This window comes from Cladosporium halotolerans (genome assembly GCF_011745625.1).
Source record: "Cladosporium halotolerans strain TM138-S3 chromosome Unknown Sca4, whole genome shotgun sequence".
Lineage (NCBI taxonomy): Eukaryota > Fungi > Ascomycota > Dothideomycetes > Cladosporiales > Cladosporiaceae > Cladosporium > Cladosporium halotolerans.
The window spans coordinates 951356-967186 of NW_027191455.1; the positions used below are offsets into that span (position 1 = coordinate 951356).

Genomic DNA, 15831 nt, shown 5'->3' on the forward strand with positions numbered 1-15831 from the left:
ACCGCTCCTTCATCTCCCGCTGTCTCTGCTCACTCACTCCACCCAACACCAGTCAAGCCTACCTAAGCGATTGGCCCTCCTCCCGCCTTGCTACGCCGCCGCCGACCGCGTCGCAGAACAGCGGTGAAGCGGTGACGAGAGCGGCTTGCGGTGCGATGCGATGCGATGCGTTCGTTTCGTGCTACGGCAGGGCTGGAGCTGGGCGGTGCGCTGCCACGTACGTACTGCACTGTATACCTTAGGTGATGGGTGTCAGTGGGTGTGGGCAGGGGACGGCAGAGCCAGGGTCCGACGTCTACGGACCTCAATACTACGTGTATGCAGCACCCTCTCTCATCAGGCCTCAAGGGCCCCGAAGGCGGGACTCATTCTATCGTCTCCAAACCCGCGACAGCTCACATTTCCCCAACCCCTACACCTCGCACGCCAGATAAATAAATCGCAGCGCTCCCGATCACTAGGTACCTAGGTACATGTACGTGTCACCAGCAAAACGCCCCTCCTCCCAGCAGCAGCAGCAGTTTCCGCAGCTGCATGCATGCATGCATGGCGCCGTACCGCCCGTCGGGCAGGCATGCGACGCCCGCCCCGGCTGGGAGGGACCCGGCCGCCTGGGAACGCGAACCCATTCGGCCGGGCAGGCCGAACCGCTGCGTCGGGTGGGACTGCGCGGCTGCGAGAGGGTGAGGTGCAGGGGCGCTAATGCGTGCGTGCGTGCGTGTCTGCGGCGGTGGGTTTGGGGGAGTGAGGGAGGTGATGATTCTTATTCTTGGGGTGGAGGGGAGTTGCTGGAGGAAGGTTGGAGTGTGGTGCACGTTTGTTTGTTGGAGAGGTTGTTGTTGTTGTGGGTGATCTGATGCAGTGTTGAGGCGCGAAGGGCAGGTTCGTGTATATCCGGTTGTAGGTGAGAGTGGGCTGCGATTGATGTGTGACGGTGTGGGTTTGATCTGTAGTAATTGAGACGAGAACGTGTAATTCTTGGGCACGAGGAGCTGATGACAATAATGACTGTTCGCTACAGTTCCGTAGTGCTTCCACGTACGGCAGCTCAAACGCAACAACGCCGGGTCACCCGACTGAATGGATCGCGTGTACGTTACCGAGTCGTGGCACTGCATATAAGCTGCATGAGCCCGCAGGGTCGGGTGTTGGAGCTGTTCTTACCGCGGAATACCCTGGTCTCTATGCTGCCGCCGCTGGAAACGGAGGGGTTCTTTTACGTCGAAGACGACTTGGGAGTTGAGTTAGACCTCAAGCTCCTATACGAACAGACAAGATGCCATCCATGCCATGCCTTGCCAACAGCCCTAACGTTCACTTCCATCCAACGTCCATGAGCCTCAAGTCAGACCTCAACCGAGCCCGGCTCGATGCTACTGGAACGTGTGTGTCCGCTGACCGAAGAGCCCGGTCTGACTGACCCGAGTCCAGGTCCCTGGGACTCCTCGTCACAGAAACATGAAGAACTCGTGTAGGTTCGCTGCCGGACATGCCAGTATCATTTCCGACGGCTAAGTTCGATCAGCCACAAACTGTGTGACTTGACCCTCCACGGCCGCTTGTACCTGGCTCCCGTATCAGAGCCCACAGCTGTCATCCACATCGGTAGGACTTCCCGCCATGCCATCGTAAGCATCCTTCGACTCACTCTCCTCAGGCCCAGGGACAGCAGTATGGACTCGGTTCGTCCGTCCCCAGCAACCCCAACAACAACCACAAAAACCTCACTGACAACCACCCCAGCGCCCTCGCCAAATCCCACCCCCAATCCCTCATCCTCTCCCCGTCCACCCTCTCCCTCCCTCCCAACCCCCTCACCCCAAAACCAACCCTAATCCACATCCGCTCCCTCGCCCCCGCCCTCGCCGCCCCCTCCCTGCGCGCCCTCTACGCCTCCGCCCTCGCGCACCTCGCCCCCGGCGGCTTCCTGGAACAGCTCGAGTGCAGCGTGCACCTCCGCAACGCGGACGGGACGCTGAGCGCCGAGCCCGCGCTGGCGCTGTGGTCGCGGCGCGCGATTGCGTTCGGGGGCTTGACGGGGCGGACGTGGGAGGTGGCGGAGAACATGGCGGGGTTGGTGCGCGAGGCGGGGTTCGAGGGCGTGGCTGAGAGGAGGTTTCGGTGGGGTGTTGGCGGGGAGGGGGAGGTGGGGAGGGGGAATTTACTTAGGTGGTAGGTTCTTTGTTTTTTTCTGCTTCTCTGGTGGGGGGTTCGGTGGCTGACGGATTGTAGGGAGGAGGGCGTGGAGGATTGGGTTTTGGATGAGTATGAGAAGTGCTTTCCTGTGAGTTTCGTCGGTGGAGGGAGAGATTTGGGGGACGTCGCTGACGAATCTGTAGGAATCGCGGAAACAGCTGCTTTCGTGGCTGGCCGACGTTCGAGCCGCGTTGCGCTCGAGAGATTGCCAGGTGTATCAGGAAGTGTACGTGGGCGATCCATCCTTCAGGGGCCCGTGCTAACGCTGGAATGCAGACGCGTGGTTTATGCTCGCAAACCGTAGAAACTTGCATACGATATCTGTGAAGTCGAAATCTTTGAGAATCCCATTATGCGTTAAACAATCGAAACCATCACTGTGAGACGTATTAGCGTGAGAATTGCTACGCAAAATCGAAAATAATACATGCCTTCTAGGACATCCATGCAGAGTACGACATTCTAACCAAGGGTATATGCTAGTGCTCGCAGTGCCAAATAATCTTCCAAAACCCCAATCACACCGAACCCAACGCAATCAATGCAATCAAACACAAGAACACCCCACCCGCAGCACAAACTCCACCACGCAAGCACTCTACGCCTCACAAGCACACCTCTTCCTGTGGTCCCCATGATACCTCGCCAAATGGTCCTGGCCGTCCAACCGCTCGCCCTCCTCCGGCACGGCGCCCAGCATCGCCACGTCCATCTTCTCCCGCAGCTCCGCCGTCACCCTCTCCACCTCGGCCTCCACGCCCAGGTACCGCCGCAGGAACTCGCCGACCTCCGTGTTCTCGCGGTTGCCCGCGAGGTCCTCCGCCCACGCGCCGTTCGACGCGAAGATGTTGACGTCCGCGCCCGAGTGCCCGTGCGTCGACCACCCGAGCTGCGCGCGCCGCGACACCATGTCCGCGAAGATGTAGGCCGCGATGTCCGGGTCGGACAGCAGGCGGGCCAGCTCCTCGTCGCTCGTGTCGTGGATGCCGAGGCCCTTGGAGGCGAGGGACGCGAGGTAGGTTTTCGTGTCCTTTTTGGCTTGGGCGTCGAGGGCGCTGGGCTCGGGCGAGCCGAGCGTGTCGAGGTGCGAGTGGTACTCGCGCGCGGCCCAGGAGGCCGAGTGCGAGGCGTTGGAGAGCACGCCCGGGTACCAGAGGTATTGCGGGTAGGAGGCGTGGAGCTGGCGGGCGGTGGCGAGGCCGCCGGTTTCGTGGTCCGAGGTGCTGACCATGAGGGTGGGGACTTCGGAGTCCTCGATGAAGTCGAGGACGGCGGCGATGGTCTGGTCGTAGGCGAGGACTTCGTGGACTTGCGCGGCGGGGTCGTTGGCGTGGCCGGCGTGGTCGATGCGGGAGCCTTCGATCATGATGAAGAAGCCTTGCTCGCTGTCTGCGGTGGCGGCGCTGAGGGCGTCGAGGGCGGTTTTGGCCATCTCCTTGAGCGCAGGGTAGGTCTTCTCCTGGTAGCGGCGGTCGATCTCGTAGGGGAAGTCGCCTTCGGCAAAGAGGCCGAGCATGGGGAGCTCGACGCTGGTTCCAAGGTTGTCGAATTGCTTGCGAGAGTCGATGTAGTTCCAGCCACTCTTCTCAGCGAGCTCAACAACATCCGTGTCGTCCTTTCGGCAGCTGTGGTCAGTACTGTTGGGCAAGAAATGGCACCGACCACCGCCAAACATCAGATCAACAACCCTCCCAAGCGGATGCGTCTTGCCCGTCATCTGCAGCGCAATATCATCCTCCATCTCTCTCCTCCTGACATGGCTCGCGAACACAGCAGGCGTCGCATCCGTAATCCTCGTAGTCACAACCAACCCAGTCGTGTACCCCATCCTCTTCGCAGCCTCCATAACACTGCCGCAGGGCTCAAACCCCGGCAGCACAGAAATAGCCCCATTGTAACTCTTCTCTCCACAGCTGAACGCCGTCGCGCCCGCCGCACTGTCCGTCACCAGCGAGCTCGTGCTGCGCGTCCGGCTCTGCCCGATCAGGTGCTGGTCGATGATCAGCGTGTCGTCCCACGGCAGCTGCTCGGTGTGCTGCCTCCAGCCGCGCGTCAGCGCCAGCGACGTCGGCCCCATGCCGTCGCTGACCATGAAGATGAGGTTGCGCTTGCCCTCGGGGATGTTCGCTCCCTTGCCATGCTTGGGCCCGGTCTCGGCGCGCGAGTGCTGGTAGACGACGGCGAGGACGACGACGACGGCCGTTGCGAGCAGCGCCCAGACGAAGAGGCCGATTTCGCGCCAGTTCCTGTGGGCGTAGGTGGTTGTCTCTTGTTTGCCGGTGCTTTCGCCTGTGAGCAGGGCGTCTTCTTCGGCGATCCGGTCTTCGTTCGATTGCTGCGAGGCCGGCCGGTTGCTGGCCAGGAGGGGTTCTTGCCCGCGAGGCATGCTGGGCTGGTGGTTGTGTCCCTATGTGTTGGAGAATGACAGTGGTGGGGGCTGGAAGTGTGTATACTAGGAGATCTAGTAATCTAGGCGGTGTAGTAGGGTAAAGAGGGCCACGGTCGGCCTGTGTCAGGTCGTCACAGGATCACCCACATCGACACCGCGCGCACCTGATCGCCTGGTTGGAGGTCCGTCGTCTGGAGCGCGTTGGCTGATGCACGTGCAACGTCACCCCCGGAATGCATCCCAGACCTCTTTGGGCACAGCCCAACTTTAGATAAGGCTTCCTTCGTCGGCATCCTATCAGCGGTCATGCTTAAATATGTTTTGTTGAGATGCACTCATAAGTGCTTTGTTTTCTCAAACATCTTCGTTAGAGGCCGAAGCGTGATGCAGTCCATATTCTTGAGAGGAATCACTCGTGAGCACATTGTTGGAACCCAGCTTGATTGATCGGTGTGAGCGACTAAAGTTGTCAGTGGACAAAAGGTGGGATGACAGTAACTTGATTGGAAAACGTATTTCCAACACTATATACAACGTCCGTACCGAACTTCTCAAACCGAAAAGAACTCCATCCAAACCCGTTCTCGGTAACAAACAAGGAAATCGTCCTATCGACGGTCAATCTATCTATGAACAAGCAAGAAAGGCTGACTAGGTAGCAAGGTATGTCCCAACGGAGATAACTAAATAATAAGAAAATAAAAGTTGTAACACAAGGGTATCTGTGAGAGAAGAAGTCAATATAAAAGAGAAGATAAGCCAGTCTGACGGCGGTCGCTCGATCCTTCAGAGTAATAATAACAGTGCTCGCTCGCTTCGCTTTGCTATGCATGTAAGCATCCTCCTCCTCTTCCTCCTCCTCCTCTTTCAGCACGCAAAGAAAAACCGACTTGAAGATGTAATTGAACATTAAAAGAAATTCTTTTGTGCCCGAAGTGTGGTCGGGGCTTCCTTGATCTTCGCCTTGAGGCGAGATAGTGCCGTCTCGTATTTGTTGCAGAGAACGGCCGGCGTTTCCGCTGCGAGAGGTTGTTGCGTGGCCGTTGATGGCGATTGTAATTGATAGTGTTTCGTGGGTGGAATTGTCTCACCAGTCGTCTTCGTCGTCCATACCAGCCCAGTTGGTCAGGCCGCTCCACAGCTCCCGCAGTGCTGTGCGTTTCTGCTCAGACCTAGCTGCCTTTTTATTAAACGGCAGGGGCGCCAATTTCGTAGCTTCGCCTTCCACTTCATCCTCGTCTTCGACTTCCTCATCTTCGTCGTCGTCTTCGTCATCAACCTCGCTATCATCATCCGCGTGAGAAGAGGGTGAAGTTGTGATAGCGCAGTCGTCAATGCTAGGGTTGAACGGCCCTTCAAGGCCCAGTGCTTCGCTCAAAGACACAGGCGTGAGGGTCGGCGAAGGCGGCGGAGATGTCTGGGTCGCTTGTGAAGTGTAGCTAGAAGTGGGTCGGTCGGGAACTCTTGTACCTTCAGGCTTAGGAGTCGGATCGCGATCCGAGGTCGGCAGCTTCGTTGGCGTTGCTTGCTCGAGCTGTAGGCGACGCTCCTCATCTTCTGCTTCCCTGCTGACGCGCCTGATCGTAAGACTGTTGACACGCTTGCTGCCTTGTTTCTTCACCTCGACTCGCCAGTCTTGCGGATCATCCTCCTCTTGCTCGGGTTGCTCCACACCGTTCGGTGTTGCTTTGTCGTCCTGCGACGTGACGCCGTACCGAGCTCTACGTTTCTTAAACCTAGCCTCGACGTCACGCCAGTCGTCGCGCCAGTTCTCCATCTGTCTCTGCAGTCGTTCAAGTTTCGGGTCATATGAGACATTTTCACACTCAACCTCCAAGCTCTTCAGCTGCAGCTCCAAGAACAGCAACTCAGAGTGGTCAAAGCCGAGGTCAGATTTCAAAGATTCGTTTTCGCTCCTCAAACGCTCCACCTCCATCTCTTTCTCTTCCATGTCCAGCGCGTACTCCTCGTTCAGATTCACGATCTCTCGGTGTCGCTGCCTCAGCTGCTCTTGAGCCTCGGTGAGTGATTGCAGCGCCGCCTGCGCTTCGTGGAGAAGGTTCTCTTGACGCTCTTGCTCCCACTCGGCGTCATCATCGACTTCTCCATCCGCCTCCTCCTCTTCTTCCTCCTCCTCCTCAGGCACCTCTTGGATACCCAATGGGTTCGAATGCTGGCGTTTCGAGGAAGGACGAGACGAGAGGACATATTCTCTCTCCTCCTGCGTAAAGATATCCTCTTCCATTTCAATCGGGTAACGCGTCTGAGAGTGCAGCCCTTCTACCTCGCCCTCGATCTCGCTCATGCGTCGCCCGACGATGTTCAAGACCTCCACTGTGTTTTCGCCGCGCATGAGCTGCGACTGCAATTTGTTCAAGCGCACAAGTAAGCGCTGAGTCTCCGAAGTGGGCGTGAATTGCGATTCTAGAGACCGCGCATCGTCCGTGAAGTAGTCGCTGAACGGAGAGTCCTGCAGCAGAGAGCTACCCCGGCGATGCGCCTTCGCCCTGGAAGGCGTGACGGGCCCGTTCGACGACGTACTGGCGGCCATTCTGGAGGAAGTGTCGGCCCGCAGCGAAGGGAATCGGCCCAGTGGACTTGCCGACGCGGTCGTCGAGGTCGAGACGCCGAAAAGGCTCTTACCGCCGTAGCTGGCCGCACGTCGGTGCCGGGCGCGCTTCTCGGTGCTGAGGACCGGCGCGCGCGGCGTGTAGTTCGACTTGTGCCGGGTGTGGGCGGGTCGAGTGCGCTCGCGCTGGGTAAAGCGGCTCGAGGGACCGAACGGGAAGTGCCAGGGAGTTGCGCCCGAGGGAGACGGAGACGCTGGAGAGGCCGGCGATACAGCGTGCGCGTCGGCGAGGTGGGCGAAGAGGGAGGGCGAGGAGCATGGCGAGGGCGAGGAGGAGGCCATGATGGCGGGCGGGTACAGATAGCTCAGCCCACCTCACCTGGCGCAGGTGTGGTGTGGCAGGCGCGGGAGGGTGGAACAGAGTTATGGGATGACGACGGAGAGCCGCTGGGCGACGCGGGAGGTCGCAGAAACCTGCACCCTGAGCTGGCCGGCGGATACCTCAGGTAGCGCGCGCGGAGGGGCTGCTGGGCTGCTGCGAGTGGCTGGGAGAGCTTTTCGCCGTGACTTGTGCGGCTTGTGGCAGCGGGCCGAGGCGCGCGCCTTAGCCTTCGGCAGGGCCTGAGGCTAACCGGAGCTGCGCTAGGGCTGATGACTGACGCATCGGAATTTCTGAGGCCATTGGCGGGCACAGCTTACGGCATACGGGAGCAATACCTCACATACACCAGACACGTCTGCGGTATACACATGCTGCAATCGGTGAGCGGATTCGTCTTCCTCACCTCCCCCCGACCCGTGCCCTAACGCCTGTCAAAGAAAATGGCACCCCAAGTAAGCCGCCGACGAGCAGAGGGCGATGCGACTCATACGTCTCTGCCCACGTGAGATAGACTATCGGCTGATCGTCGTCCGTCAGACAAACATTCAGCCTTCTTTCGAAGATGTCTCCAAGATTGTAGACTCAACCAGGAGTCTGCCCAACCCTCCCAACCTCGTTCCGCTTTGCGCGTCTATCTCGTCCGAGTTCCTCACTCCGTCGTCCATCTACCTCAAGGTTTCCAACAACTCCAAGTCCGACTACTCTTTCCTTCTGGAGTCCGCCGCGACCACTGGTACGATCGGAAGATACAGCTTCGTCGGCACCGACCCGCGCAAGATCCTCGCGTCCGGTCCTGATCATGGCCTTGAAGCCGACCCCCTCCCTCGGCTTGAGAAAGAGCTGTCACAGTCTCGCGTCGCCGAAATCCCCTCCCTGAGATTGCCCGCTATGACCGGTGGTGCTATCGGATATGTTGGATACGATTGCGTTCGATACTTCGAACCCAAAACCAGGAGGGAGGACATGAAGGATGTGCTCAAGGTTCCCGAGAGCTGGTTCGGCCTCTTTGACACCATCATCGCCCTCGACCACTTCTTCCAAAAGGTCATGGTCATCACATACCTCCACGTTCCTCCGTCCGATGCTCCTGCCAATGCTCTCAGCGATATGTACGAGGCTGGCCGCTCAAACATTGCTCGCATGCTCAAGATCCTCAAATCCAAGGATCTCCCGCTCCCTCCTCAACCCCCAGTCAAGCTCGACCAAGAATACACCTCCAACATCGGCCGCGCCGGCTACGAGTCCCACGTCACCGAGCTGAAGAAGCACATCGTCACCGGCGACATCATCCAGACCGTCCCCAGCCAGCGCATCGCCCGCCCCACAACCCTGCACCCCTTCAACATCTACCGCCACCTTCGCACCGTCAACCCCTCCCCCTACCTCTTCTACATCAACTGTACCTCCTTTCAAATCGTCGGTGCCAGCCCCGAGCTCCTCGTCCGCAAAGACCCCACCACACACCGCATCATCAACCACCCGATTGCCGGCACCATCAAGCGCGGCGCCACGCCCGCCGAAGACCAAGCTCTCGCCGACACACTGCGCGCCTCGCTCAAGGACCGCGCCGAGCACGTCATGCTCGTCGACCTCGCGCGCAACGACGTCAACCGCGTCTGCTCGCCCCTCAGCACCCGCGTCGACAAGCTCATGATGGTCCAGAAGTTCTCGCACGTCCAGCACCTCGTCTCCGAAGTCTCCGGCCTGCTGCGTGAGGGCAAGTCCCGCTTCGACGCCTTCCGCGCCATCTTCCCCGCCGGCACCGTCTCCGGCGCCCCCAAGGTGCGCGCCATGGAGCTCATCGCGGCGCTCGAGCGCGAGAAGCGCGGCGTGTACGCGGGCGCGGTGGGCTACTTCGGCTACCCATCCGTCAACGCCGTCGAGGGCACGCCGGAGTTCGGGCAGGAGGACGAGGGCGCGATGGACACGTGCATTGCGCTGCGGACCATGGTCGTTAAGGACGGCGTGGCGTATCTGCAGGCTGGCGGTGGCATTGTGTTTGATAGCGATGAGGGGGAGGAGTACGAGGAGACGATCAACAAGGCGGCGGCGAACATGAGGTGTATCGAGCAGGCGGAGAGGTTGCATTGGGAGGAGCAGCAGGAGGAGAACGGGGAGGTGAATGTTGGGAGTGTTGCTGGCGAGGGACTGGGAGAGGGGAGTGCGAAAGTGGAGGTTGGTGGTGCGTAAGGGATTTTTAGTGGGTGATATTTGAGCCATTTCGATGAGCTTCTTTGCGAGCTGTTCGATATTTAGGCGGTTTGCTCTGTGACGCATAGCGGTTTAGGTTGCATGGCGAATGAGTATACGGTCACCACAAATAAATATCGAACTTGTCAGCGCATACAGATGGTATCAAAGAAAAATGGTCTTCGAATCGGCCTGAGAACTCAAGGAATAGTTTTGTCGATTGATGAATAGGCATGGAGACTCAGCCATCAGAGGTCATGTCGTACAGAAAATGGTGCCTGATCTTCAGCGTGACAAACATCAGGCACACCTGTGCTGGAGAATGTACATACGGTCACTCCGACGAAGGATGCGCTAAGCACTATTCAAGACGCCTGGCGTGACGACCAAGGATTCTGCAGAATGCTGCTAATCCTCGGCCCTGCCAAATATGCACTCAGAGATCAATGCGTGGCCCACAGCTTGACCGGCCATGCAGCCATGTTTGCATAGACGATAGCCATCGTTGATTCTCATTCGAGGGCCTTCTTCGGCGGCTTCTGATCATGTACACATGTGAATGAGACCTAGTGTGCTCATTTGTTCCATCATCCCTATGCAGCAACTGTCATCCGAACAGCCTACTATCGAGTGAGAAGATTCTCAAGACCTGTCGCCATTTGCTCACCTATCACGTCGAACCATGGAAACATCAACAAAAAATACCGTTTCTCCACCCCATAGTACTGCAAAAGCAACCGAGGACCCTCTTCGTCTACGAGAGGTCATTACAATCGAGAGCTACCACATCCTCCAAGACAAACTGCGGATCTACATCATTGTTACCCTATCGCTCTTGTGGCTCTCAGCTCAGCTGCGAAGATACGTCGCACGGGATCTCAACGCTGGATGCTGGTACGGTTGGGATGCACTTGCACTACCCGCCGTGGCCTTCCTTTGCCGGCAGAAACAACTCGCAATCGCCTGCATCTTCACCTCAGCCTACTTCGTCTGGACAAGACTACCAGGCAGCCCTTTCAACGACCTGCATCTGCCCAGCTTCACCACCTTCCTCGAAACGAGTTCCTCGCAACACTCAGACGGCACCGCAAACCACGTCGCCGCCAACACCACCGATATCCAAGAAGACACTCCCGCCTGCCTCGTTTGCTGGTCCACAGACCCCAAACCCCTCACCCTCCCTTGCACCCACCCCATATGCCGAGAATGCCTCTACACCATGCACGCCGCCCACCAAACCCACTGCCCCCTCTGCCGCCTCCCCCTCTTCCACGCCAACAGCAGCCTGCGCTGTCTTGCCCACAAAGCCGCCGTCACCGCTCTCGCCGCCCGCCTCACCGCCACGGCTCTCTACCACCTCCTGCAGCTCTGGCACGGGCAGTACCGCGCCGTCGCCAAAGCCGCCGTGACTTACTTCCCGCAGCTCTACTGCTTCCGGACGCTGCACATCGTCATCTTAACGCAGGGCGTCGAGTGGTGGCGGTTCGGGCTGTTCGATTACCTGCTGCCGCTGCCCGTGCCGGAGGGGAGGGTTTGGAAGTCCGTGTGGCCGGCGGTGGGGTTTGCGGTGTTGTTTTCGATGGGGGTTGTGGGGACTCTGGGCAAGATTGGGAGGTTGGATTTGGTTGTGTGGAGGGTGGTGCGTCCGGGGGGTTTTGAGGGGTTTTTTGCTGGATGATTGTGTGTGGGCTTTTGGGGATAGGTGCAGGTGTGGAAGGTTCTATAGATCTTGCGTGCTGAGAAGTGCTTGGATGAATGTCTCTGTAGCCAGAAGAGTGCGATGCAATATTCAGTGAAGGGAGGGCTGAGATCTGAAGGAAATGGACCTGCTCGATGGAGGTGGCAAGATCTTTTGATCGGGTTTTTGGGTTCCATTGATGGTTCCTTATGATTAAGCTACATTTTTCCATGCAGGAGGGTCGCTTCCCTCGCGCTTTCCATCGCCGTCGGAGTCAAAAGAAGAAGAAAGGAAAGGTATGTTGAAGCCACCCGTGTTCTGAGCTCCCGCGAGCTCAAGAGTGATGCTTCCAAATTTGAGCACAACGCTCTACAACAGGCCGGGATTCCCAGTTCTTGGAGGGTGTCGACAGAGCCTCCTTGACGCTGACAGTCCGATGGAACGCTTATCCGTCGAAGGGAGCATCATCATCGTCGCTGTCAACAGCGCGACGCGAAGAACGTGATTTCGAAGCACCCGGGCCATCATCGTCCGAGTCGCTAGAATCCTCAACCTGCAAGTCGTTCGCTTGCGCAGCGGCAGTGCGGCGGACGGCACGAGTCTGCTGGCGCACGCTGTCCATGTCGACCTTCTTCGGCCCGGCGCTGATCTTGGCCCACCCGGATTTGCCGGTATTGACGTTGATGCGGGACGGCGAAGGCGGACGAACGGGGGCGCTGTAGGCGTTGCGATTGAAACCGCCGCCGGTGGTGTTGGAGGTCACGCTGCGGGTGTCGGAGGCTGCGGACGCAGTGGCACTCGGGGAGATTGCGGCGGCCGGGCGACGACCTGCTGTGAGGACGTTGAAGGGTCCGCGGGAGGAGCTGGCCGTCGACGCGGAAGTGCCTCCGTATATGGTCCCGCCGACGCTCTTGCCGGCGAGAGAGACGCCGCCGGAAGACTCGTTGGCAGTCTTGGAAGTTCCAAGACTGACTCCGGCGTCAGACATTGTCATGTTGGACATGGAGACGACAGACTCATCCTGGATTGTGTCAGCTTGTGATCGAGGTATCGGGACCATTGGAGATCAAAACTCACGTCGTTGAAGGTATAGGGGTTAGTTACAAAGCTGCCCTCGCTACCATCGCTATCCTGATCGCTCTCGCTGGAGCTCAGGGTGTCATTTTGCTCATCCTGGGAACACTTCCAGCAGAGCTGATGAGAATTAGTCAGTATAGCTCCTATTCTCAGGCCATATGACAAACTCACCGCCTCATCCTTCCGATTCTTCAACATGTTCTTCGAGACATAGCGGTCGGTCCTCGGGAATGTGACGTTACAGTGGTAGCACTTGAACTCAACAGCCGGGCCACCAACGCACATCGAGCAGCGAATAAAGTGCCCGACCTTGGGATCAAAAGTGCGCCCTTTCTTCCGCGCCTGGACAACGTACTGGCGGAGGTCGTCGAGGCGAGCCGGGGAGAACGAACTTGGTGGCTTGGGAATCTTGCAGCCAGCACAGGGGATACTAGACAGGGTCAGCATGTTTTTGCGGTCATGAGGTTCAGCGTGATGCGTACGTGGCGGGAAGAGTGACGTCCTTCGCCTCAGAGAGGCTCTTGCGGATGACCATTGTGGGAGCTGGTCTTGGTAATGGGGTTGAGAGTTGTTGTATGGAGCTGGTGCTGCAACGAACAAGGCGCCGATGCAAAGTGGTTAGTCGAGTTGGTGGATGTTGGGGTGGTCGGGGTTGGAGGTGATGAGGAGTCGACGCGGTTGCCTAAGGAAACGACGGAGTAGAGGAAGGTGCGACCTTGGGTGAGGTTTGCACGTGTCAATGCCGTTTACTGAGGCAACGCCCAATGAGCTGGCCTCTTGCAGTTGATCCTTTGAAGTGATGCTTTCTCCTTGTCAATTTCCAATCGCTTCACTTCAGTGATTGAGTAGAGGGTCTTGTCAGTTCACACGTGACAAGGCCTTGAACGCAATGAGCAGATAAACCATGACGACAAGCTCATCTCTTTCATGTGCAAGGTCAAAGCCACTAGGATTCCCCTGGTAATGTTGAACCGCTTCGGCGGCGCCGAATAGCATGAATCTTTCCACGCGAGGTGCGCAGAACTGCGTTGCATTAACCCTTCGTTTGTCGCGAATGATCTCGGGGACAATTGAGGCGGGCATCAACCGCGAGTTGGGAACTCAGCAGTTCACTACTACAAGCTATCAACAGGAAGGCGGAGCACGGCGAACCAGGCACTGACAGTCAAAGTGTGGAGTGAAGAGACGTTTCATACATACAGGAGGCCGATGCGAGGCCTCACCAAAGCAAACTCCCAATGCATATATGACTAGAAGAAATTCTTGATTCGAAGGCTCAAACAGCCGCAATAAAGTACAGGAGATCGACGAAACTCCGTCGAAATGCCATGCCCAGTTGTTACCCTGGGAGACATGCCGCAGGAAGGTCTTCCCTAGCGCTTTTTTCGCCGTAGAGCGGTCTATGGTGGTATCGTAGTGTTACATGGTGTATGTCGGAAGCGTAGAGGTTTGTAGGTGGCGGGTTCGAAGGTGATGCTATCATGCGGATATGATTCGCTTAAGCGGTCGCCTCCTTGAGGAAGGAGATGAGGTCGTTGCGGTCCTGGAAATTGACGCGTTAGCGAGGTGGAACGAGCGATTGGTGAGATGCGGTGCAAGCTTACCTTGGCCTTCTTGAGGCCACCGAAGGCCATCTTGGTGCCAGGAATGTACTTCTTGGGGTTCTCGAGGTACTCGAAGAGAGTGTTCTCGTCCCAGTGGACAGCACGCGACTTGTTGGCGTCGGTGTAGGAGAAGCCCTCAACCTGGCCAGACTGGCGGCCGAAGACACCGTGGAGCTCAGGGCCGATCTTGTTGCCCTCACCCTCCTTCAGGGTGTGGCACTGAGCGCAGCGGGTCTTGAAGAGGTTGGCACCCTTCTTGGTGTCACCTGCGATGGATCGTCAGTTTCCGTTCGCGTATAGTATGCGCCAAGTTGGTGTAAGGCCGCGTCCAGCATGCGTGGCAATGTAGCTGGTGATGGACGTATGCTGGCTGTGCTGGCCGATGTATCAGGCCATGTCGAGGTCCATCTCCGTCGCATCTTGCCACGCGACTCGAGCGCGAGCCTCTTACCACCTCTGAAGCCGGATGGGAACAGCATGCTTACCGGGAGAGAAGCTGTCCTTGCCCATTGTGAATGATGTGATGTGTTCCTGAGAACTGGTGTGTGAAGGTGTATGTGGGTAGTGTGAGGAAGTCGATGAGGGTGATGATGGGAGAGTGAGGACGGGACAGTCGAGGAGAGGCTACAAAAATGTCGTAGAGTTGCCAGGCCCGGCGAGATTGACGAGTCCGTGCACGATCTCCTTTACCACCGAGCTTCCGCAGAGCCAATCGCGGGCGAGACTTTTTTCCTCGCTGACACCCGTCTTTGTCCGACGCTCCCGCCACAGCCCGCAGCCCCAACGGTCTTTGACGGATACGAGCCTTTGGGGAGCGCGCTTTGGTTCATGAGATGGCATTATTCTGTACATCGTCTGTTCGTGCACGGTTGTGACCGGCTTCCCACGGTGCCGTGCGGTCAAGAGAGGCATATTGACAGTCGTCATACAAACATTTATCTGATGAAATTCGTGAGCATGCAAAATTGCAGATCGGCGGTAACGTTACGTCGTGGTCATCGTGGCGTCCAGCAAGTGTGGCTCAAGCATCTCTGAAGCCAATCTGAGCCGGTGCTCTTGCTTCTCCCTGACGTCTTTGATGTGATTCTATGGTAATTCTAGAGCCCGGTTCCTTCGCCAGGCTAGGACTGCTAGATCATTCGGGATATAGGCGGTTGCCACCGGATCCAGGCCTCCAGCATCCGAGTACTGGCGTCATGCTTGGTGTATGCAAGAGCAAGGAAGCAGGAAAGCAAGTACATGTAGTCTGGACAGTGGAGGCGCCACGTGATGGCTCGATGGGTGCGTCCCAGGTGACCAGAACTTCAGGCGTTACCAACATACCTGCCGTCCAGAGATGCGGTAATGGGCACCTGTTCATCGGCCAAACCAACGTCCATATGGTCGTCTAATCGCAGGTGAGCAAATTAGAGACGTACGGGCTCCATTGGATGCGACCGTTCTGCGCGTAAAGTGCTTTGTGCATGAAATAGAATGCTGTGGTCAATAATAAGACAAGCCTCGCGGATATAAAACGACGCGTTGCCAGCGCTGAATACTGTGCAACAGTCGGCGTTCGAGCCGCTTGCAGAATTAATGTACATGTACTTGTTACAATAGTAGAAGTCGCATTATTGATTGAAGAAGCAAAGTCGCATCATCGAAGGTTGTTACGGTTCACAGCATTTGAATCCTGCCCAGACATTCAGGCAGCCGGAGTCGACTAAATCCTTGAAGTTGGGTCTACTTCTCCGCCGAGGCAGTGAT

The 15831-nt window shown here is 57.6% G+C and overlaps 7 protein-coding genes across 7 annotated transcripts; 3 read left to right on the top strand and 4 right to left on the bottom strand.

Annotated features, from left to right (window-relative positions):
• Positions 1-1370: 1370 nt before the first annotated feature.
• Positions 1371-2500, top strand: WHR41_01805 (uncharacterized protein; the record flags this gene model as incomplete). The annotated part of the gene is made up of 7 exons (XM_069370411.1): positions 1371-1471; positions 1526-1605; positions 1658-1682; positions 1744-2172; positions 2233-2284; positions 2340-2422; positions 2473-2500. The coding sequence occupies 7 exons, from the start codon at positions 1371-1373 to the stop codon at positions 2498-2500; spliced, it is 798 nt and encodes a 265-aa protein (XP_069232589.1).
• Positions 2501-2794: 294 nt separating this feature from the next.
• On the bottom strand, positions 2795-4582 carry WHR41_01806 (uncharacterized protein; the record flags this gene model as incomplete). Its single annotated transcript, XM_069370412.1, has 1 exon — positions 2795-4582. The coding sequence occupies one exon, from the start codon at positions 4580-4582 to the stop codon at positions 2795-2797; it is 1788 nt and encodes a 595-aa protein (XP_069232592.1).
• A 1090-nt stretch (positions 4583-5672) lies between these two features.
• On the bottom strand, positions 5673-7496 carry WHR41_01807 (uncharacterized protein; the record flags this gene model as incomplete). Its single annotated transcript, XM_069370413.1, has 1 exon — positions 5673-7496. One exon carries the CDS (start codon positions 7494-7496, stop codon positions 5673-5675), a length of 1824 nt encoding a protein of 607 aa, XP_069232591.1.
• A 408-nt stretch (positions 7497-7904) lies between these two features.
• WHR41_01808 (uncharacterized protein) lies at positions 7905-9726 on the top strand (the record flags this gene model as incomplete). Its single annotated transcript, XM_069370414.1, has 3 exons — positions 7905-7916; positions 7974-7988; positions 8074-9726. The coding sequence occupies 3 exons, from the start codon at positions 7905-7907 to the stop codon at positions 9724-9726; spliced, it is 1680 nt and encodes a 559-aa protein (XP_069232594.1).
• Positions 9727-10408: 682 nt separating this feature from the next.
• WHR41_01809 (uncharacterized protein) lies at positions 10409-11404 on the top strand (the record flags this gene model as incomplete). The annotated part of the gene is made up of 1 exon (XM_069370415.1): positions 10409-11404. One exon carries the CDS (start codon positions 10409-10411, stop codon positions 11402-11404), a length of 996 nt encoding a protein of 331 aa, XP_069232593.1.
• A 445-nt stretch (positions 11405-11849) lies between these two features.
• Positions 11850-13016, bottom strand: WHR41_01810 (uncharacterized protein; the record flags this gene model as incomplete). Its single annotated transcript, XM_069370416.1, has 3 exons — positions 11850-12425; positions 12482-12911; positions 12964-13016. The coding sequence occupies 3 exons, from the start codon at positions 13014-13016 to the stop codon at positions 11850-11852; spliced, it is 1059 nt and encodes a 352-aa protein (XP_069232811.1).
• Positions 13017-13652: 636 nt separating this feature from the next.
• On the bottom strand, positions 13653-14968 carry cyc-1 (Cytochrome c). The gene is made up of 3 exons (XM_069370417.1): positions 14571-14968; positions 14086-14351; positions 13653-14024 (listed from the first exon to the last, which is right to left on the bottom strand). Exons 1-3 carry the CDS (start codon positions 14593-14595, stop codon positions 13980-13982), a joined length of 336 nt encoding a protein of 111 aa, XP_069232812.1. The 5' UTR covers positions 14596-14968; the 3' UTR covers positions 13653-13979.
• Between the last annotated feature and the right edge of the window lie 863 nt (positions 14969-15831).